At 48.2% G+C, this 23,901-nt stretch overlaps 1 protein-coding gene across 1 annotated transcript in view; it reads right to left on the bottom strand.

Moving 5' to 3' along the window:
- The window catches only part of LOC145354547 (uncharacterized), a 136,541-nt gene that overhangs the window by 26,362 nt on the left and 86,278 nt on the right, over positions 1–23,901 (bottom strand). Inside the window, exons 49-57 of the mRNA XM_080205999.1 lie at positions 21,668–21,772; positions 19,721–19,873; positions 17,667–17,759; positions 15,119–15,247; positions 13,780–13,905; positions 11,935–12,039; positions 9,132–9,245; positions 3,185–3,319; positions 1,869–1,991 (exon numbers count right to left, since the gene is read on the bottom strand). Of these exons, the coding sequence (XP_080062125.1) occupies positions 1,869–1,991; positions 3,185–3,319; positions 9,132–9,245; positions 11,935–12,039; positions 13,780–13,905; positions 15,119–15,247; positions 17,667–17,759; positions 19,721–19,873; positions 21,668–21,772 (1,083 nt within the window). The remainder of the gene's footprint in view (positions 1–1,868; positions 1,992–3,184; positions 3,320–9,131; positions 9,246–11,934; positions 12,040–13,779; positions 13,906–15,118; positions 15,248–17,666; positions 17,760–19,720; positions 19,874–21,667; positions 21,773–23,901) is intronic.

Raw genomic sequence — 23,901 nt, 5'->3', positions numbered from 1 at the left:
GAAGGAGCAAGACATTTGAGACCGAGGTAAGGAAGAATTTCTTCATCAAGAGGTTGGCGGAACTTTCAAATCCTCTACCCAAAGAGGGCTATGGAATGTGAGGAACAAGAATAGCTTGTTTAATTTTATTTATAATTGTGTGTAAAGAAAGATGCAATATGGTTTATAATAATAATAAGGATGATCACTGGAATGAAGAGCGTGTCTATGCAGAATGTTTGAGGACTTTAGGCCTGTACTCATTCGAGTTTAGAAGGATGGGTGGGGGGGGGGTGAATCTTATTGAAACTTACAGGATACTGCGAGGCCAGGATTGAGTGGACATGGAGAGGATGTTTCCACTAATAAAAACCAGGTACCAGGAGAGAGACAAGAATCCCAGGCCAGGGTCGCTATGACAAGAGGGAGTTTGCAGAACTTCATTCATATCAAAGCAAAGGACTGGAGATTGTTTTAAAGTTAAATTATTATTATAAACCATATTGCATCTTTCTTCACACACAATTATAGATAAAATTAAGCAAGTTATTCTTGTTCCTCACATTCCATAGCCCTCCTAGAACCAGAGGCCACAACCTCAGGCTAAAGGGATGATCTTTTAAAACAGAGATGAGGAGGAATTTCTTCAGCCAGAAAGTGGTGAATCTGTGGAACTCTTTGCCGTGGAGGCCGGGTCATTGAGTATCTTTAAGACGGAGATAGTTAGGTTCTTGATTAATAACAGGATCATGAGTTATGGAGAAAAGACAGGAGAATTGGGATGAGAAAAATATCAGCCATGATTGAATGGTGGAGCAGACTTGATGGGCCGAGTGGCCTCATTCTGCTCCTGTGCCTTATGATCTTATGGTTTCAGTTTGGGTTTTTTGTGAGCTTGGTGCTGGATAGTCTGGAGGACCACTTAGCAAACAGTTCAGGTTTTCTGGATTTATTTGTATACATGTACTTTAATGAGGTTTTACAACCCTCAAAGTGAAGGGATTGGTTAGAAAGGATTTAGCAGTTTAGTGATTTTGGGGAAAACCAAGTAGAATAAAAAACTGCTGCTGCATAGTGACAGGTTTCCGGAAAAAATGGAAAAGATGTCCAGAGTGTGTACGTCAGAGAGGGAAGGTCGGAGTTCTGGGCTGTTTGATATGAAATACTGCAAGGCTGATGGGGAACTGAGTTTAGGGAACTTGTGTTTGCTTTGCAGTTGAAGTGATAGTTTAGAATCCAGTTTTGTGTGTCTCAGGAAATACCATTGGGAGAAAGCCACCGAGCAAATGCTCAGAACTCTACCAGAAGAAAACTATTTGCAACTGGGCTAGCTGAAGCCATTACCTTTAGTGTTTAGATAGTGGTAAATCTTCACTGGGGTTCTGTGTGTGTGAGTATATTGCTGGAAAAAAGGGAATGTTCTGAACTCAAATCATTTTCTTGCATTTGTATTGAGATCTTTCCAACCGTTCTATCTGGTTTCCTTATGTAATAAATATTTTATTCCTTATATTACAAGTTCCTCAGTGGGCTCCTGTGAATGTGTTCAGTAACTATCCTCCACAGTTTTAAACAAAAGAACAAAATTAGGATCTGTCAAGCCAGTTTTCACACTGGGATCTGATTTGTTCAGGTGTAATTGCAGCTGGGATTGTAACAGGAAGCTTAAACGCTGAGTGTGTTCAGGACAGAAATTGATAGATTTCTGGATACTAATGATATGAAGGGATATGGGAATAGTGCAGGAAAACGGTTGCTATGTTTCTAAAATGATTATGCACAGGATGCTGATTAATCTCACTCTGGGGAATTCTTCTAATGGAAAGAAACCCCCCAACATCAGGAGTTCCCAACACCGAGAAATCCTCCACAACACCCACTGCTCTCACCTCTCAGGTATTCCTCGTATGCTGTCCTGTTCCCATTGAAAAGTTTCTTCCAGTTATCTTCAAGAAAGCTGATTATCCCAGATGTTCCAGAGCTGTGTGATCTGTGCACAGTCCAGCCGTTATCTATAAAGGAGGATGTCAGATCTGGTTAAAAGGCTGGCAATGTGAATCTGTTTAATGGACACTGTGATACTAGAGTTGTCATGAAATAACACAAGGTCAGGGCATTTGGATAGAAATTGTTTGATCGGATTACTGTCCAATTACTGGAGGTTAGCAGTTAGAGATGGCAATGAGCAATCATTGAATAGTTCTAACACAGAAAGTGACTATTTGGCCTGTCTTGCCCATGTTAACTTTTTGTAAGAGTAACTCACCTCGCCCCAATCCCCCATCTTTTCCTCACAATTATCTCTCTTCAGATAATGATCCAATTCTCTTTTGAAGGCCACAACTGAATCTGTCTGCACCACACTCTCGGACAGTACATTCCAGATCCTAACCACTCACTGTGTGAATCTGTCTCCACCACACTCTCCTGCCTCTCATCATTCTTCCTGTCAGAATGAATTGCCTCAGAATTCTCTGCATTAAATTTCACCTCTTGCCCACTGTGGCCCAGCTCATCAGGCTGACTATGTCCTAGTGAAGTCTATCAGTATCTTTATAGTTCACAATTAGCAAATCTTCAAAGTCTGAAATTGTGCCCCCATCCAGATTATTCTTACAGATCAAGAAAGGCAGTGGTTCCCTAAGTAAAGCCATGGGATAACTTCCTCCAGTCTGAAACAGTCTCTGCTGCTGTTTCCTGTCACTCAGGCAACACCATATCCATGCTGCCACTCTCCTTTTTATTCCTTTAGCTCCCACGTTGCTGCTAAGACTCTTACGTGGTATTTTATCAAACACTTCTTGGAAATCCATGTACACCTCATCAACCCTCCGTGTCCACTCATCAAAATATTCAATCCAGCTCGTTGAACATCACATCTTCTGATGTCAGCACTGGCTTTCCTTAATTAATCCATATTTGTCCAAGTGACTTGTTAAATTTATCCCAGATTAATACCAGTAGCACCTAGGATTAGGCTTTTGGTCCCAATTGGTGCTTGAGGAGGACGGCACGCCACGGTGGTGGTGGTGGTGGGGGGGCGGGGAGTGGGGGGGGGGGAGTGCAGCGGCGGTGGATTGGGGGGTGTAGAGTGGGGGGGTGGTGGGGGGTGTGGGTGGTGGAGTCCAATGATTATTAGTGAAACAGCACAAGGTCTGGGAATCCCATACAATCCTGGGAATCCTGTAAAAATCCCACTTCTCACCTCGCAGATATTTCTCGTATGCCGTCCTGTTCCCATTGAAGGCTTTCTCCCAGTCAAACTCAAAATGGCCAGACTCCCCAGGTATCCATGATTGTCGAGATGAACTATGTGACGTCTGAACATTCCGTCCACCACCTACAGGAGGCCAAAGATGAAAAGCATTTACTGGATGATATCCCATTGCTGCAGCCCATTGGATAATAGACTGATTCATAAGAGGGGTACAGGGGATCATTTGCCTAGATCAATATTTGACCTGTATCACAACAGCATCAGTGAACCATAGAAAAGTTAGGGTGGGCCATTCAGCCCATCGATCTGCACCAGACAAAAAGAGAAAGAAAGAACAAGCAGATCATTTTATTCCCATTTTCCAACATCTGGCCTTTAAGCTTCCAGCACTTCAGACACTGATCCAATCTCAACATTAAATTCCAATGTTCACTACCCTCTGGGTGAAAAAGCTTTTTGTCATGTCCCCTCTAATCCTTCTACCAATCACCTTAAACCCTAAAAATGTATTAAAAAGAGCAAAGGTAAATTATGAAAGAAAATTAGAGCAAAATAAGACAGACGGCAAAAGCTTCCATAAGTATATACAGTGGAAGAGAGTAGCTAAAGTGAATGTTGGTCCCTTTTAGAAGATAAGACTGGGGTGTTGATAATCAAAAACACAGAAATGGCTGAGGCACTAAATCAATATTTTGCCCGAGTTTTCACAATGAAGGACACAAGTACCATCCCAATAGTAACAGAAAATGCAGAGGTTATAGAAAGGGAGGAACTTACAGCTATCATCACTAAGGAAAAAGTATTAAACAAACTATTCAGATTGAAGGTAGGCAAGTCCCCAGGGCCTACTGGCCAACACCCTAGCGTCTTAAAGGAAGTACAGATGACGCTGAAGGAGGTGGGATAGTAAGTTGTGATAAAAGAAATTTACAAATGGATATGCATAGGTTAAGTGAATTCTTATCATTCTTATGTTGCCTGGGAATTGACCCTCAGCTAGGGGAAACAACTCATAGAGTCATAGAGGTTTACAGCATGGAAACAGGCCCTTTGGCCCAACATGTCCATGCCACCCTTTTTTTCAAACCCCAAAACTAGTCCCAATTGTCCACATTTGGCCCATACCCCTCTCTACCCATCTTACCCATGTAACTGTCTAAATGCTTCTTAAAAGATAAAATTGTATTATTACCTCTGGCAGCTTGTTCCAGACACTCACCCCCCTCTGTGTGAAAAAATTGTCCCTCTGGACCCTTTTGTGTCTCTCCCCTTTCACTTTGAAACTATGCCCTCTAGTACCATAGAACCATAAAAAATTACAGCTCAGAAACAGGCCTTTTGGCCCTTCTTGTCTGTGCCGAACCATTTTTTGCCTAGTCCCACTGACCTGTACTTGGACCATATCCCTCCACACCCCTCTCATCCATGAACCTGTCCAAGTTTTTCTTAAATGTTAAAAGTGACCCCGCATTTACCACTTTATCTGACAGCTCATTCCACACTCCCACCTCTCTCTGCGTGAAGAACCCCCCCCTCCCCTAATATTCCCTTTAAACTTTTCTCCTTTCACCCTTAACCCATGCCCTCTAGTTTTTTTTCTCCCCTAGCCTCAGTGGAAAAAGCCTGCTTGCATTCACTCTATCTATACCATCAAAATCTTATACACCTCTAGCAAATCTCCCCTCATTCTTCTACGCTCCAGGGAATAAAGTTCTAACCTATTCAATCTCTCTCTGTAACTCAGCTTCTCAAGTCCTGGCAACATCCTTGTGAACCTTCTCTGCACTCTTTCAACCTTATTTACATCCTTCCTGTAACTAGGTGACCAAAACTGTACACAATACTCTAAATTTGGCCTCACCAGTGCCTTTTGTAACCTTACCATAACACTCCAACTTTTATACTCGATACTCCGATTTATAAAGGCCAGTGTACCAAAAGCACTCTTTACCACCCCATCCACCTGTGACGTCACTTTTAGGGAATTCTGTACCTGTATTCCCAGATCCCTCTGTTCAACTGCACTCTTCAGAGTCCTGCTATTTACCCTGTACGTTCTATTTTGGTTTGTTCTTCCAAAGTGCAATACCTCACACTTGTCTGCATTAAATTCCATTTTTAGAATCTCCTACCTTTGGGAAAAGATATTGACTATCCAGCTGATCTATGCCCCTCATTATTTTATAGACCTCTATGAGATCATTCCTCAGCCTTTTACGCTCCAGAGAAAAAAATCCCAGCCTCTCCTTCTAATTCAAACCATCAAGTCCCAGTAGCATCCTAGTAAGTCTTTCCTGCTTCCCTATCTGGCCCCTCATAATTCTATTCACCTCAATTAGGTCGCCTCATAGCCTTCTCTATTCTAAGCAAAACAACCCCAGCCTATCCAATCTCTCTTCACAACTGCAATTTTCCAGCCCTGACAACATTTTTGTAAATCTCCTTGCCCTTACTCCAGAGCGATTACGTCCTTCCTGTAACGTGGTGACCAGAACTGCAAACAAAATTCTACCTGTGGCTTAACCAGCGTTTTATACAGTTCCATTATTACATCCCTGCTTTTATATTCAATACCTCACCCAATAAAGGAAAGTATTCCATATATTTTCTTGTCCAGCTGTCCTGCCACCTTCAGGGATCTCGGGACAGAACTCCAAGGTCCCTCACCTCCTCAACTTCTCTCAACATCCTCCCGTTTTTTGAGGATTCCCTTGCGTTGTTTGTCCTTCTGGGGGGGCGGTTTAGAACGGAGTTGAGGAGGAACTTCTTCACTCAAAGGGTAGTGAATCTCTGGAATTCTCTGCCTGTTGAAGTGGTGGAGGCTACCTCGCTCAATATTTTTAAGACGCGGGTTGATAGGTTTTTGATAGGCAAGGGGATTAAGGGTTATGAGGAGAGGGCGGGAATGTGGAACTGAGACACGACAGATCAGCCATGATCTTATTGAATGGCGGGGCAGGCTCGAGGGGCTACATGGCCTACTCCTGCTCCTATTTCTTATGTTCTTATGTCCTCCTCAGATGCACTACCTCACACTTTTCCAAATTGAATTCCATTTGCCACTTCTTTGCCACTTAACCAAACCATTGGTGAACGAACATACAAATTAGGACAGTAGGCCAGTTGGCCCCTCCAGCCTTCTCCACCATACAATAAATCCTGGCTGATCTGATTGTAACTTTAACCTCACATTCCTGATAACCTTTCTCCGCTTGTTCATTAACAACCTATCCAGTTCTGCCTTAAAAATATTCAGAGATTCTGCTTCCACTGCCTTTTGTGGAAGAGAGTTCCAGAGATTCATCAACCTTCTGAGAGAAATAAAATTCTCCTCAACCCTGTCTTAAATGGGTGACCCCTTATTTTTAAACAGTGACCCCAAATTCTAGATTCTCCGACAAGTGGAAACATTTCTAAGATTGGGAGTGGACAGCTATCCTCTTCACTATCAACAACCTGGCCAATGTTAAGAACATAAGAAATAGGAGCAGGAGTCGGCCATCTAGCCCTTCGAGCCTGCCCCGCCATTCAATAAGTTCGTGGCTGATCTGAAGTGGATCAGTTCCACTTTCCCGCTTTCTCCCCGTAACCCTTAATTCCCTTGTCTACCAAAAACCTATCCACCCATGACTTAAATATATTTAGTGAGGTAGCCTCCACCACTTCAACAAGCAGAGAATTCCAGAGACTCACCACCCTTTGAGTGAAGAAGTTCCTCAACTCCGATCTAAACTGCCCCCCCCCCTTATCTTGAGGCTGTGCCCTCGAGTCCTGCTGTCCTTCCTAAGCGGGAAGAATCTCTCTACCTCTACCCTATCCATCCCCTTCATTATCTTATATGTCTCTATAAGATCCCCCCTCATCCTTCTAAACTCCATCGAGTACAGACCCAGTCTATTTAGTTTGTCTTCATAGTCCAACCCCCTCATCTCCGGTATCAGCCTAGTGAACCTTCTCTGCACTCCCTCCAAGGCCAAAATATCCTTCCGCAAGTGCAGCGACCAAAACTGCACACAGTACTCTAGCTGCGGCCTCACCAGTACCCTGTACAGTTGCAGCAAGACCTCCCTACTTTTATATTCAATCCCCCTCGCTATAAAGGCCAACATCCCATTAGCCTTCTTGATCACCTGCTGCACCTGCAGACTGGGTTTTTGCGACTCGTGCACAAGGACCCCCAGGTCCCTCTGCACCGTAGCATGCTGCAGCTTTTCGCCCTTTAAATAATAATCCCTCCTACTATTATTTCTGCCAAAGTGGATAACCTCACACTTGCTAACATTATACTCCATCTGCCAGGTCCTTGCCCACTCGCTCAGCCTATCCAGATCTCTCTGCAGACTTTCCGCACCTTCCACGCAATTTGCTTTTCCACTCATCTTTGTGTCATCAGCAAATTTCGACACCCTACACTCGGCCCCCCTCCTCCAGATCATCTATATAAATGGTAAACAGTTGAGGCCCCAGCACCGATCCCTGCGGCACTCCACTAGTCACCAACCGCCAATCAGAATAGCACCCAATGTTTGTGTCATCTGAAAATTTGCCAATCATGCCTCCCACATTTAAATCTAAATCATTCATATCAACAACAAACAATAAGAGCCAATACTGAGCCCTGGGGAACAGCACTCGAAGCTATTTTCCATTCTCAAAAAATTCACTGACTATCACCCTATGTTTCCTGAGACACGAGGGAAGGGATTATCCAGCTGCACTCACCCTGAAACCAGAAAACCTTGTCCAAGTTTAACGAACCTTTCCACAGTTCCCCCCGCCCTTGCCCCCCACGAGTCCCGTGGTGGGCAGAACTGGAACATTTACCCCAAGGATGTAGACTGTGTGACTAAGTATCCTGACATTGCTCAAAATGGACATCCCATAATATTCCCTTTTCCTTAGAGTAACATAAGAACATAAGAAATAGGAGCAGGAGTAGGCCATCTAGCCCTTCGAGCCTGCCCCGCCATTCAATAAGATCATGGCTGATCTGAAGTGGATCAGTTCCACTTTCCCGCTTTCTCCCCATAACCCTTAATTCCCTTATTGATCAGGAATCTATCTACCCGTGACTTAAATATATTTAGTGAGGTAGCCTCCACCACTTCAATGGGCAGAGAATTCCAGAGATTCACCACCCTTTGAGTGAAGAAGTTCCTTCTCAACTCCGTTCTAAACTGCCCCCCCCCCCTTATTTTGAGGCTGTGCCCCCTAGTTCTGCTATCCTTTCTAAGTGGGAAGAATCTCTACCTCTACCCTATCTAGTCCCTTCATTATCTTATAAGTCTCTATAAGATTCCCCCTCATCCTTCTAAACTCTAATGAGTTCAGACCCAGTCTACTCAATCTCTCTTCATAAGATAATCCCTTCATCTCCAGTATCAGCCTGGTGAACCGTCTCTGTACGCCCTCCCAGTCGCCCTCCCAGTCCTGGTAACCCTGCAACCACGTTTCCATAATGGCCACTAGATCATACCCATTTGTGCTGATTTGCGCCATCAGCTCATTCACTTTGTTCTGAATGCTTCGTGCATTCAGGTAGAGTGTCTTCATCCCAGCCTTTATCTAGTCCTTATTTGTAGAAACGCTACTAACCTCTCTCGTGCCCCCTACTCCTTTAATTAGTGGAAGATCCTCAACATTAACCTGCATACGTACCCTCTCCTTTACTTTAGATTTTGTAATTTCCCCCACCCTCCCCCCGCCCCCACTAATTAGTTTAAAGCCCTACCTACAGTCCTAGTTATATCACAACCTTAGGTTTTTTAAAAATGTGGCCCACAAGGTTGCTGGAACGTGAGCTGATAGCAGGGTGGTGAGGAGAGCTGGGGCATCAGGGAACTGGCTGAAAAACAGGACAGTCTGTCTCCTTAGCCAGTCAGATGAAAGATTGGGGAATAAACATTTACACGCCAGCACTAATTCATAGTCTTACCCCTCAAGAACTCCTTCAACCACAGCTCCGTTCTGTTAGTTCCATCCTGCCAGAGCACTCTGCTATGTCCAGGACCTCCAATGATGATGGTGCGGCTATCAATCAGTCCGTTATCTAAAATAGTAAGTGTCCAAGTCAGAAAGTGCGGTTCCACTGTGGCTGGGTTCAGCTGATTCACTGGTAAAGGTCAGACGCTGTCTCCCGATCCCAAGAGCAAAGTGGTTCATTTAGTTTCATTCAGAAAAGGTGATCATTTGGACACAGTTATATTCAATACTCTGTATATTGTGAATTACATCTATCTCCCTGTGTGTAACAAATGCCCTGCTTCAAAGAGTCTGAAAACCGGTTCTAAGTTGAAGTGGGATTGGGATTCTCCAACTGCCAAAGTGATTTTCCATTCTTGATCCGCTGGAGATTGGTGTACACCAATCCTAAAATTGTAGCACAGATGATAACTAGCACTTCATCAGAATAAGAAGTCTCATAACACCAGGTTAAAGTCCAACAGGTCTATTTGGTAGCACAAGCTTTTGGAGCACTGCTCCTTCATCAGGTGAGTGAAACTTTGAAATAAAACTGTTGGACTCTAACCTGGTGTCATGAAACTTCTTACTGTGCTTACCCCAGTCCAACGCTGGCATCTCCTCATCATGATCTCATCAGAAAGCAGAATGTTAGATATTGTTACAAAGGGCAGTTTCCCCATGCAGATTACCAGTGATTACCAAGTGATTGGGTAGATTATACTTTGCTTAATCTTTATGTTTCTGATGATATTTCAAAACGAAAAGAAAGTAACCATTTGGAGATTTTCAGAGCAGATGCAGAACAGGTAAAAATGTGGGCAAGTTTGGAAAGGAATGGGGTTATATCTCAGGAATCACACCAGCGAGTTCTGCTGTTTTGAGATTGGGTGCCATTTTTAAAGCGTGCCCCCCATCTCTGCGTTCGCAGACAGGTTCCCCCTCTCCCTAAATACAACAATGGCGACCCTCTCCCCCCGCAAGGAGACCACCACCAACCCATCAACAAAGAGTGGCATCCTCACCCCCCACCACTGAAAGGGTTACCCCCTCATGCCACACATGCATGAGAATGATTTGCCCCAACCCCCTCCTTCAGTCACCACCTACCCCTCTCAGAATCCCCCTAAGCTCCCATCGGGACTCAGACCCCCCAACATCTAAGTGCATTTCAGTTTCTTTTTTGTATAAATATTGCACTTAGGAGTAATGGAGTCCTTGAGATGCATTCAAGCATGAAGGGAAAAGTAAATAAATATGGTTGACTGGAGGCTGAGTAAAAACCATTAAGTTGTTAATCAAATGGTAGTTAAAAGGACTGGACTGAAATTGAATGGAAATAAAGGTTTTCAAAGGGTTGGACAGTATTTCAAAAGCTTTTAGCTTTTAATGAAGGCTCAGAGACTTGAAATAAACATTGCATTGAAACAATAGGGCTGAGTGAACAGCTGAAGAGAAGGGAAATCTCCCCTTAGTGAAAGTGGGTGACTTTTATCAGTCAGAGGACTTGAAAGGAATCTTCTCACACCTGCAGCTTCTTGGACAGAGGGCAATCCACTCTGTTGAATGGAGTGCTGCGATGATTTGGAACACTTTCAACTGTCCAGGGGGCATGGAGATTAAAGTGACCAGGGAACTCACATGGCTTTCGAGGACAGAGACAATGATGAGTACTTTGCCCCAGGGATGGAGTCTGAATTCCCATCCTGAAACTGCAGATTACCTTTCCCTGGACTCAAACAGGCCATGAGACCCCCATCCTGGGGGAGAGTGGCAAGGTCAACCCCTCGCCCCCAGCCCAAGCTCACCCAACCTCAGGACTCTTGGGGAACATCCCTCTGAAGCTGGGCAGTGATAGAGGGGCACATGGGCAGTGGACCTACCTCCCTGACCCCCGCCAGGGTTCAGCACACCACGGCCATGTTCTCATGACCAACACTGAAGCCCACCTGGTGCAGTTCCCACTGGGGAGGTGAGTGAATAGCAGCCAGCCCTGAAAGAGCCTGATAATTCTTTAGAATCAGTGGTTTTAAATAGTTATCAGATTCCTATTGCTGTGGGCAGGAACCCGATCGGATTCGATTGCGGGGTGGGCCAAATGAATCCCAACTGTGTTCATGCGTTTTTGGCCTGATGCCCCATTCAGGGTGATTGGGATTCTCATCAGTGGTGAATGGGCCTGGTAAATACCCCTCCTCCCCACATCTGGAATACTGTGTACAGTCCTGGTCTCTTTATATAAGGAACATCATTGCATTAGAAGCAGTTCAGAGAAGATTCATGTGAACGATTCTGGGATGGAGGCATTATTTGATGAGGAAAGGTTGAATAGGATGGGCCTGTATCTATTGGAGTTTAGAAGAATGAGAGGTGACCTTATTGTAAATATAAGATCTTGACGCTGACAGAGTGTTCCCCATTGTCAAAGACTGGAACTAGGGAACACAGTTTAAAAATAAAGAGTCTCCCATTTAAGACAGAGGTGAGGATATATTTTTTCTCTCAGAATGTTGTTGGAATGTGGAATTCCCTTCACCAGAGGGCAGTCTGGATCTGGTCACTCACTATTTCTAAGGCTGAGTTAGAATTTAGATTGACCAGGGAGTGGAGGGGGATATGGGATTGGCAGGAATTGAGGCCATAAGAAGGTCAGCCATGATTTTATCAAATAGCAAAGCAGGCCTTGAAGAGCTGAATGGCCTATTCCAGCTCCTAATTGTACGCTCATAGATACACTGTGATAATGATCCCAACCTGATTTTGTATTCATGACCTACCTTTCATATATTGGGCAAGTCGTGGAGCTACTTCAGAATATACAAGGTGGCCTGGGGGTCCGGGAGGTCCTGCAGGCCCAGTGATGTACGGTCTCATTCTGTCACCTGGAGAACAGACATACAGCAATTAGCAACCATTCAGAGAGGAGTACAGGCCAGATTGTCCAACCCAATGTTACAGCCTGGAGAGATCCTAGAGAACTTCCTCTAGTCTTACTGAGGGCACCATGAGCAGACAAGAGTAGGGGGTCAGTGAACGGCGGGGGGGGTTGGTGAACAGCATGGGGTCAGTGAACGGCAGGGGGTCAGTGAACGGCGGGGGGGTGGTTGGTGAACAGCATGGGGTCAGTGAACGGCAGGGGGGGGTTGGTGAACAGCATGGGGTCAGTGAACGGCAGGGGGTCAGTGAACGGCGGGGGGGGTCGGTGAACGGCAGGGGGTCAGTGAATGGTGGGGGGGGGGTCGGTGAACAGCAGGGGGTCAGTGAACGGCAGGGGGGGGTCAGTGAACGGCGGGGGGGGTCAGTGAATGGCAGGGGGTCAGTGAACGGCAGGGGGTCGGTGAGCGGCGGGGGGGGTCGGTGAACAGCAGGGGGTCGGTGAATGGCGGTGGGGGGGGGGTCGGTGAACGGCAGGGGGTCGGTGAGCAGTGGGGGGGGGGGCGGTCGGTGAACGGCAGGGGGTCGGTGAACAGCAGGGGGTCGGTGAGCGGCGGGGGGGTCGGTGAACAGCAGGGGGTCGGTGAGCGGTGGGGGGGGGGCGGTCGGTGAACGGCAGGGGGTCAGTGAATGGCGGGGGGGGTCGGTGAGCGGTGGGGGGGGTCGGTGAACAGCAGGGGGTCAGTGAGCGGTGGGGGGGGGGGTCGGTGAACGGCGGTGGGGGGGGGGGGGGGTCGGTGAACAGCAGGGGGTCGGTGAATGGCGGTGGGGGGGGAAGTCCTGAATCCTGCCATTTCTATCCTTCATTTTTGCAGTGCCTGTCCTGCACTTCAATCAATTAGTCTTTAAAAGCCTCCCACGTGCCAGATGTGGATTTGCCCTCAAACAGCTGCTCCCAATCCACATTCCCCAGTTCCTGTTTAATTTGGCTGTATTTGTCCCTCGCCCGTGTAAGCACCCTCACCCAAGGGCTACTCTTGTCCATGTCAATGACTACCCGAAATCTTACGGAATTATGGTCGCTAAGCCCAAAATGCTCCCCCACTGAAAAATCGATCACCTGTCCCGGATCATTCCCCAATGCCCAGTCTAGTGCAGCCTCTTCCCTGGTAGGATTGTCAACGTACTGTATCAGAAAGCGCTCCTGGACACATGTAGCAAATTTCTCTCCATCCTGGCTCTAAGGCAGTCCCAGTTAATATGGGGAAAGTTAAAGTCACCCACCACTACTACCCTGCCTTTTTCACACCTTTCCAGTATCTGACTACACAACTGATCCTCTGTCTCCTGCGGGCTGTTGGAGGGGTCTATAATATACTCCCAACACTGATTTCACCCTTCCTATTCCATAATGCCTCACTACAAGATCCCTCCAATCTCTCCTCCCTCAACACAGCTGCAATCCGCACCCTGATCAGTAATGTAATTCCCCCACCCCTTCTGTTTCCCCTTCTGTCCCGTGTAAAACAACGGTATCCCAAAATGTTAAGCTGCCATTCTTGTCCCTTCTTTAATCATGTCTCCATAATTGCAATTACATCATAATTGTAGAATTTAAATCTTGTTATGTCAGACTGAGATTAAATAAAAACAGATGTCGCTGGAAAAACCCAGCCTGCTTGGTAGCATCTGTGGACAGAGAGTCAGAGTTAAGTTTCAAGTCCGTACAACTATTCTTTGGAACTTACTTGAGAAATAATGAATGATTTCAGTCTTGAGCTGTTGTCGATCTTCAGGATATAAACTGCCCCCTCTTCCTGGTGGTCCTGGGGGTCCTGGGGGCCCTTGAGGGCCTGCGATACTATAACCTGAATCTGGAGAGACACAGAGGCATTGTGATTAGCTTAGGTGTTACTGGACTAACACAATGGGGATGGAAATGGTGTCGGCACTCAGACATTACTGACCAGCTAGTGCCTAAGAGTTTACAGCACTGCACACAATCATCAATCAATCATTTCCTACAGACTCAGAACACCCACAGACATCTCTCAGTCTCACTCCATCTCCTCTCCCCACTGCCTATTACACCTACCCTCACTGCCATTTCTGCAGAAAGCCTTCAGCACCACATCCCTACCTCATCTCCTTCAAGCCCCAATTCCTCACCTGAGAATCTGGGCACTGAGGTTTGGTCAAAATCAGAGGGCATAGGAACATAAGAAATAGGAGCAGGAGTAGGCCATCTAGCCCTTCGAGCCTGCTCCGCCATTCAATAAGATCATGGCTGATCTGAAGTGGATCAGTTCCACTTTCCCGCTTTCTCCCCATAACCCTTAATTCCCTTGACTATCAGAAACCTATCTACCCGTGACTTAAATATATTTAGCGAGGTAGCCTCCACCACTTCAATGGGCAGAGAATTCCAGAGATTCACCACCCTTTGAGTGAAGAAGTTCCTCCTCAACTCTGATCTAAACTGCACCCCCCTTATCTTGAGGCTGTGCCCTCTAGTCCTGCTATCCTTTCTAAGCGGGAAAAATCTCTCTACCTCTACCCTATCCATCCCTTTCATTATCTTATATGTCTCTATAAGATCCCCCCTCATCCTTCTAAACTCCAACGAGTACAGACTCAGTCTATTTAGTCTCTCTTCATAGTCCAACCCCCTCATCTCCGGTATCAGCCTAGTGAACCTCCTCTGCACTCCCTCCAAGGCCAAAATATCCCTGCGCAAGTGCGGCGACCAAAACTGCACACAGTACTCCAGCTGCGGCCTCACCAGTGCCCTGTACAGTTGCAGGAAGACCTCCCTGCTTTTATATTCTATCCCCCTCGCTATAAAGGCCAGCATCCCATTCACCTTCCTGATCACCTGCTGCACCTGCAGACTGGGTTTTTGTGACTCGTGCACAAGGACCCCCAGCTCCCTCTGCACCGTAACATGCTGCAGCTTTTCGCCTTTTAAATAATAATCCCTCCTACTATTATTTCTGCCAAAGTGGATAACCTCACGCTTGCTAACATTATACTCCAGCATCACAACCAAAATCAGAGAAAATTTTATTAAAAATATAATCAAATTACTTTGAATGTAGGAAACAATGTCTTCAATGCGGATGTTCCCACCTCCAAGACCAGGAGGTCCAACTGGTCCTGGGAGACCCCGAGGCCCAGGGGGTCCAGGCTGGCTGAGAATTCTTCGGAAGGCAGAGGCTAAATTAAATAAAATGAGACTTTGTTCAGAATGTGCAAAAAACACAAAAACAACAATTAGAAAACCTGCTCCAGCACAATGAATATTGGAGAGTCAGGTTGACAGCACCTTCCAAAATGGTGACCACTGCCATCTAGAAGGACAAGAGCAGCATTCACATGGGAAAACTCCCACCCAGAGGTTCCTGTCCAAGCCACTCTCTATCCTGACTTGGAAAATTTACTGTTCCTTCACTGTTGCCGGGTCAAAATCCTTGAACTCCCTCCCTAACAGCACAGTGGGTGTATCTACACCACATGGACTGCAGCAGTTCAAGAAGGCAGCTCACCACCGCCTTCCCAAGGGGCAATTTGTGACGGGAAATAAAAGCCTATCCGGTGACACACAGATTACACCAATGAGTTTAATGAAAAGGTGTAAGTCCGGGGGTAAGGCAGCAACTGGAGAGCGGTGGGAACCAGAGCTCTGTGATTACATTCTGCTCTTGACCTAACTACCAATCACATGACAAGAATCGGTTAAACAATAATGTGACTTCTTTATTTGAAGATAAGATGACAGAGATAGTGAGGAGATGATAGATCTCACACAACTCCGAATCCTGCTGCTGATAGACCAAATACACGTCGTGTGACAGATACATCATATCCTGTGTCAAGGTGCTCATGGCTGTCAGCAGTTTAAGTTACATCCCTTCACCAGGCCAGGGGGAGGGAGCCTGGCCCTCTGGGGAATCCGGGCTCGGGGGAGGGGAATCCGGGCTCGGGGGAGGGGAATCCGGGCTCGGGGAAGGGAATCCGGGCTCGGGAAGGGAATCCGGGCTCGGGAGGGGAATTCGGGCTCGGGAGGGGAATCCGGGCTCGGGAGGGGAATCCGGGCTCGGGGGAGGGGAATCCGGGCTCGGGAAGGGGAATCCGGGCTCGGGAAGGGGAATCCGGGCTGGGGGAGGGGAATCCGGGCTGGGGGAGGGGAATCCGGGCTCGGGAGGGGAATCCGGGCTCGGGAGGGGAATCCGGGCTCGGGAAGGGGAATCCGGGCTCGGGAAGGGGAATCCGGGCTCGGGAGGGGAATCCGGGCTCGGGAGGGGAATCCGGGCTCGGGAGGGGAATCCGGGCTGGGGGAAGGGAATCCGGGCTCGGGAGGGGAATCCGGGCTCGGGAAGGGGAATCCGGGCTCGGGAGGGGAATCCGGGCTGGGGGAGGGGAATCCGGGCTCGGGAGGGGAATCCGGGCTGGGGGAGGGGAATCCGGGCTCGGGAGGGGAATCCGGGCTGGGGGAGGGGAATCCGGGCTGGGGGAGGGGAATCCGGGCTCGGGAGGGGAATCCGGGCTCGGGAGGGGAATCCGGGCTCGGTGAAGGGAATCCGGGCTCGGGAGGGGAATCCGGGCTGGGGGAGGGGAATCCGGGCTGGGGGAGGGGAATCCGGGCTCGGGAGGGGAATCCGGGCTGGGGGAGGGGAATCCGGGCTGGGGGAGGGGAATCCGGGCTCGGGAAGGGGAATCCGGGCTCGGGAAGGGGAATCCGGGCTGGGGGAGGGGAATCCGGGCTGGGGGAGGGGAATCCGGGCTCGGGAAGGGGAATCCGGGCTCGGGAGGGGAATCCGGGCTGGGGGAGGGGAATCCGGGCTGGGGGAGGGGAATCCGGGCTCGGGAAGGGGAATCCGGGCTCGGTGAAGGGAATCCGGGCTGGGGGAGGGGAATCCGGGCTCGGGAGGGGAATCCGGGCTGGGGGAGGGGAATCCGGGCTGGGGGAGGGGAATCCGGGCTCGGGGAGGGGAATCCGGGCTCGGGAAGGGGAATCCGGGCTCGGGAGGGGAATCCGGGCTGGGGGAGGGGAATCCGGGCTGGGGGAGGGGAATCCGGGCTCGGGAAGGGGAATCCGGGCTCGGTGAAGGGAATCCGGGCTGGGGGAGGGGAATCCGGGCTCGGGGAGGGGAATCCGGGCTCGGGAGGGGAATCCGGGCTCGGGAAGGGAATCCGGGCTGGGGATGGGAATCCGGGCTCGGGAAGGGGAATCCGGGCTGGGGGAGGGGAATCCGGGCTCGGGAAGGGGAATCCGGGCTGGGGGAGGGGAATCCGGGCTCGGGAAGGGAATCTGGGCTCGGGAGCGGAATCCGGGCTGGGGGAGGGGAATCCGGGCTCGGGAAGGGGAATCCGGGCTGGGGGAGGGGAATCCGGGCTCGGGGAGGGGAATCCGGGCTCGGGAGGGGAATCCGGGCTCGGGAAGGGAATCCGGGCTGGGGATGGGAATCCGGGCTCGGGAAGGGGAATCCGGGCTGGGGGAGGGGAATCCGGGCTCGGGAAGGGGAATCCGGGCTGGGGGAGGGGAATCCGGGCTCGGGAAGGGAATCTGGGCTCGGGAAGGGGAATCCGGGCTGGTAACGTATATTTAATTCCATTGCTGCCTGGCAATACTTACTCTGTAGAACAGCCATCAGCTCACTGCCGGACACAGAGCCTGGTGAGCCAGGAGGGCCGGGTGGTCCCTGGACCCCAAGACTCATTCCTGAACCTGGCAGGGGAGACAGAAATACAAGGAGTCATGAAACTACCACTGTCACTCAGTATTGGGTTTACATCATCACAGCATAAAAACTCAGGGACCAGTGTCAACCTGGATGAGGAATGAATCTTTTTGTCTTGAACATCACTGTGTAGTCAGTGTGTCCACCTCGTCACTGCATGGTCAGTGTGTCCACCTTGTCACTGCATGGTCAGTGTGTCCACCTTGTCACTGCATGGTCAGTGTGTCCACCTTGTCACTGCATGGTCAGTGTGTCCACCTCGTCACTGCATGGTCAGTGTGTCCACCTTGTCACTGCATGGTCAGTGTGTCCACCTTGTCACTGCATGGTCAGTGTGTCCACCTTGTCACTGCATGGTCAGTGTGTCCACCTTGTCACTGCATGGTCAGTGTGTCCACCTCGTCACTGCATGGTCAGTGTGTCCACCTCGTCACTGCATGGTCAGTGTGTCCACCTCGTCACTGTTTGGTCAGTGTGTCCACCTTGTCACTGTTTGGTCAGTGTGTCCACCTTGTCACTGTTTGGTCAGTGTGTCCACCTTGTCACTGTGTGGTCAGTGTGTCCACCTTGTCACTGTTTGGTCAGTGTGTCCACCTTGTCACTGTGTGGTCAGTGTGTCCACCTTGTCACTGTGTGGTCAGTGTGTCCACCTTGTCACTGCGTGGTCAGTGTGTCCACCTTGTCACTGCGTGGTCAGTGTGTCCACCTTGTCACTGTTTGGTCAGTGTGTCCACCTTGTCACTGCGTGGTCAGTGTGTCCACCTTGTCACTGCGTGGTCAGTGTGTCCACCTTGTCACTGCGTGGTCAGTGTGTCCACCTCGTCACTGTTTGGTCAGTGTGTCCACCTTGTCACTGCATGGTCAGTGTGTCCACCTTGTCACTGCGTGGTCAGTGTGTCCACCTTGTCACTGTTTGGTCAGTGTGTCCACCTTGTCACTGCATGGTCAGTGTGTCCACCTTGTCACTGTGTGGTCAGTGTGTCCACCTTGTCACTGTTTGGTCAGTGTGTCCACCTTGTCACTGCATGGTCAGTGTGTCCACCTTGTCACTGCATGGTCAGTGTGTCCACCTTGTCACTGTGTGGTCAGTGTGTCCACCTTGTCACTGTGTGGTCAGTGTGTCCACCTTGTCACTGCATGGTCAGTGTGTCCACCTTGTCACTGTGTGGTCAGTGTGTCCACCTTGTCACTGTGTGGTCAGTGTGTCCACCTTGTCACTGCGTGGTCAGTGCATCCATCTCACTACCACTCAGTACTCGTCACCAAAATCTATTCATCTCTATGTTAACAACTCCAGTTGACTCTCAGGATTCCTGGCTTTTCCAGGAAGGATGTCCCAGGTTTCCACTCCCCATTGTGTGAAGAAACACTTCCTAATATCCCGACCTGGGTTGAATTTTAAGCTTCTGCCCCTCATTGTTCTGGACTCCCCTCACCAGAGGAAACAGATTCTCTCTGTCCACCCGAGTCACTCCTTTAATTCTCACAAACACCTCAATGAGAACATCCCCCTCATCTCTGAAACTCAGGGGAAATACCAGCCTGCTCTCTGCAACTGCTCCTGAGAGTTTAACCCTTTAAACCCTGTCATCATTCTGCTGAACCTATACTGTGTCCCCTCCAATACCAGTATCTGTTCTCTGAGTTGTGCTGTCCAGAAATGCAGACTTACTCAACAGTCTGGTCTGAGCAGAGCTCTGTAACACCATCACTCCCTCTGCTTGGTGTTCCAGCCCTCATGTGAATAAGGCCAACATTCAATTGGCCTTTTGATAGTTTGTGTACCGACTAGCTTTCACTAATATCTGTACTCAGATAGCCAACTCCCTTTGTTTTTCCACAGCTCCAATCTCTCATCCTTTACACAATATTCCCATTTTTATTTTCCAGTTGTCTTCCTACTTTCCCACATTGACCTCTATCTGCCATATCTCCATCTGACACTCACTCCTCATGTAATCTCGGACGCGGGTAGCAATGTCTGCGTAATTGAGCTGGACATTGGTCCCTCCTTCTACTACTGTGTAACCTGAGTGGCCGGGTGGTCCTCGTGGGCCTGGAGGTCCCGGTGGTCCCATCAAATAACGTCGAATGTTCTCATCTGGAGAGAGAATCTCAGAATTAGCCAAACATTCAATAACCTGAGATTATAACCAGCACCAAAGACCAAACAGGCCAGGATGCTTAGCCTGGACTTGATCAAGGTCTCTAAAATTATGAAAGAGCTTAATAGGGCGAATGAATACAAGATGTCTTCACTTGGGGAAGAATTGAAGATTAGGGATCAGAAATATAAGGTAGTCACAAATCAATTCAATGGGAAATTCATAGAACAAAGAACAGTACAGCACAGTACAGGTCCTTCGGCCCTCGATGTTGTGCCGAGCTATGTCTAAACCCAAGATCAGGCTATCCTATTCCTTATCATTTTGGTGTGCTCCATGTGCCTATCCAATAACTGCTTGAAAGTTCCTAAAGTGTCCATAAGAACATAAGAACATAAGAAATAGGAGCAGGAGTAGGCCATCTAGCCCTTCGAGCCTGCCCCGCCATTCAATAAGATCATGGCTGATCTGTCGTGGCTCAGTTCCACATTCCCGCCCTCTCCCCATAACCCTTAATCCCCTCGCTTATCAAAAACCCATCAACCCACGTCTTAAATATATTTAGCGAGGCAGCCTCCACCACCTCAACGGGCAGAGAATTCCAGAGATTCACCACCCTTTGAGTGAAGAAGTTCCTCCTCAACTCCGTTCTAAACCGCTCCCCCTTTATCTTGAGGCTATGCCCCCTAGTCCTACTGTCCTTTCTGAGCGGGAAGAGTCTCTCCACCTCTATCCTATCCATCCCATTCATCATCTTATACGTCTCAATGTACGTCCGACTCCACTATCACAGCAGGCAGTGTATTCCACATGAGAAAAGTCTTTACCCAGAGCGTGGTGAGAATGTGGAACTCGCCTCCACAGAGATTGGCTGAAAAGAATCGTAGGGATGTATTTAAGGGAAGCTGGATGAAAACCAGGAGGCAGACAGGAAGAGAAGGAATTAGAAAGGTGAGTTGTGTGGGAGGGGGCTTCACATCAGCATGGACCTGCTGGGTGGAGGGGGCTTTCTGTGATGTAGATTCTGGGTAATTCAATAAATAAACTAGATTGTAGGTGTAGAGAAAGAAGGTGCTCCATCTGGGGGCTCACTGCCGCTGGCATTCTGTTGGTGCTCAGTCTGAAATATCAGGTTGCTTGCTGAGAACCCCCGTCCATGTGGTCATTTGATTGATGTAAAGGTGGGAATAAGCCCACAAAGGCAGAATCAGTGATGATTCTGGGTGGGGAGATTGATTTTAATGAAATATAATGTGCATTGTGTGGGAAACAGCAGTTGAAGCCCAGATGTAAGAGTGTCCACTGGCAGAGGAAAGGTCCCTGAATTTACTAACGGCATTTCACTGAATAACTCTGGTTCACGGTGACTGAATGAATGAAGGAGATTATTCCACCCACAGCCTGTGAGGATTGCTGGGTTTATCTTTATATAGGAATATAGGAGCTGGAATAGTCCATTCATCCCCTTTCGACTGTTCTTCCATTCAGATGTACGGTGGCTGATCTGTAACTGAACTCTATTCACCTGCCTGTTTATCGTCTCCAATTGTTAACCTTGTTTCTTTTTCAATTAGTTTGCTGACATATTCAGCAGCCCCTGAGTGCTATTTCACCTCTTCAATGTGTTTGTGATATATTTCCTGCTCATACTCCCCCTCCACTGGCAATACAAACATGTTGTTCTAACACAAGCAATGTGCAAATAGCCATTAACTGCACTGACCCACACAGACCTTGACCAAGTTCCCTCAAACCATACCTGAGCAGGGGGTTATTGAAGTGATGCTTACCCTGGATCATTGCGCTAAGGTCCCCGGTCACAGTGATAGATCCTGGGGCACCGGGAGCACCGGGAGGTCCTGGGGGACCAGGTCGGCCCAACGAAGCCACCAAGCCTAGAAGCAAAGAAAAATTGGTAAGAATGACGTGAGGGAGAGTGGACATGTTACCGTACCGGACATGTTACCGTAGCGGTCATGTTACCATACCCGGGCTCGGTGCTAGAAGAGAAACATAGGGATTAGGAGCAGAAGTTGGCAAATTCAGTCCTTCGAGCTCTGCCATTCAATGAGATCATGACTGATCTCTCCCGGGTCTCAAATCCACCTCTCACCTGTTCCCATATCTCTTATCCTTTTTTTATTGGAAATGTATCTATCTCCTTCTTGAAACTATTCAATGATTCAGACTCTACTGTGCTACTGACCAACGAGTTCCACAAATTCACCATGTTCTGTGAGAAGTCATTCCTCCTTTTCTCAACCTACACCTGTGATCTCTTGTTCGAGATTGCCCCATAAGAGGAAACATTTGGTCTACATTTACTTTATCAACTCCTTTTAAAATTTTATATCCCTCAATCAGATTCCCTCTCATCCTTCTAAAGTCCAGCGAGAACAAGCCCAAGCTGTTTAATCTCTTCTCATACGTCAACCCCTTCATCTCGGAATCAATCTGATGAACCTATGAATGGAGACTGGGTACCTTGTGTTCCCAGGAGCTGTGGTCTGAGTGAGGATTAATGACTTGGGTTTAAAGTCAATGCTGAGACTCAGCTGGTGAACGTTTCCATCTGTGACACTGAGAGTCTGGCCTCATCACACCACATTGAGAGGAAGCCATTCAGCCCCTTAGACCTGCTCCACCATTCACTCAGATCATGGCTGATCTGATTGTGGTCTCAGATCTGCTTTTAATCTTCCTCACATAATTCTCAACTCCCTTGCCTAACAAAAATCTGCCTCAATCTGTTTTAAATAAATTCAACCTCTGCTTCTTGCTGAGGAAGATAATCCTGTACACCAATCACCCTCTGGGAGAAACAGTTTCTCCTCATCTTCTTCTTAAAAAGGAGATCTCTTATTTTTAAACAAACTGCCCTAGTTCTGGTCTCCCCCACAAGAGGAAGCATCCCCTGGGTCTCCACCCTGTCAATCGCCTCAGGATTGTATAAGTTTCAATAAGATCACCTTTCAATCTTCTAAACCCCAATGGGTACAGGCCCAACCTGTTCGACCTTCCCTCCAACGCCAATCCTTCCATCCCAGGAACGGCTCCAGTGAACCTGCACGACAGCTTCCAATGGAATTCCCACTGAGCTTCTTGGAGACACAACCATCTGAAACAGGCTGAGAACCAGCTAGCAGAGGGACAGCCTTTCGGATTGAGGCACTCACTGTCCTGAAACATCATGGATACTCCCCCCCTCACTACACAGTCACCATCCACCCCACCCTCCCAGTATCTCACTCCACTGGCCACCGTTATCCATACTTATTGCACTCTACACACACCAGACACACCTTCACATATACACTCGGTGTACACATTATACACACTTGTGCGCGCACACGCATACACATGTGCTCACACACACAGCAACACAACACACACAGTGACATAGCGTACACATATCAGTGAGCTCAGAGTGTACCCATGCAGTGATCTCATACATGGAGTGTATACATGTGAATATAAAAATTAGACACAGGAGGAGGCTATTCAGCGCCCCCCAGGGCTGCTTCACCATTCAATAGGATCTTGGCTGATCTGACTTTGACCACAATCCACCTTCTGCCTATTGCCCAAAACATTTGACTCCCTTCTTAGTCAAGAATCTTCTACCTCAACCTTACAAACATTCATTGTTACTGCCCCCACAGCTCTCTGGGGAAGTGCGTTCCAAAGAGGACCCATTTATGCCGACTCTTATTTCCTGATAGTTAACTAATCCTCTATCTGTGCCAATATGTTACTCTCGACACTGTGAGTTTCACTTTGTAAAGAAACCTTTGATTTGGTATCTTGTCAAATACCTTTTGGAAATTTAAATACAGCACATTACACATTCCTCTTTATCCATGTTCTTGTTTTTCTCCAATAAATTAGTCAAACAGTATTTCCCTTTCACAAAACCTGATTGCTTTGGGATTTTCCCAGTGTTCCGCTTTAATCTCCTCAATATGAGATTCCAGCGGTTTTCCTGTGACAGATGTTAAGCTAACTGGCCTGTAGTTTCCTGTCA

The sequence above is a fragment of the Carcharhinus amblyrhynchos genome, chromosome 17 (genome assembly GCF_965287045.1).
Source record: "Carcharhinus amblyrhynchos chromosome 17, sCarAmb.v2.hapA, whole genome shotgun sequence".
In the NCBI taxonomy this organism is placed as follows: Eukaryota; Metazoa; Chordata; class Chondrichthyes; order Carcharhiniformes; family Carcharhinidae; genus Carcharhinus; species Carcharhinus amblyrhynchos.
This window is presented reverse-complemented; position numbering and strand designations above follow the sequence as displayed.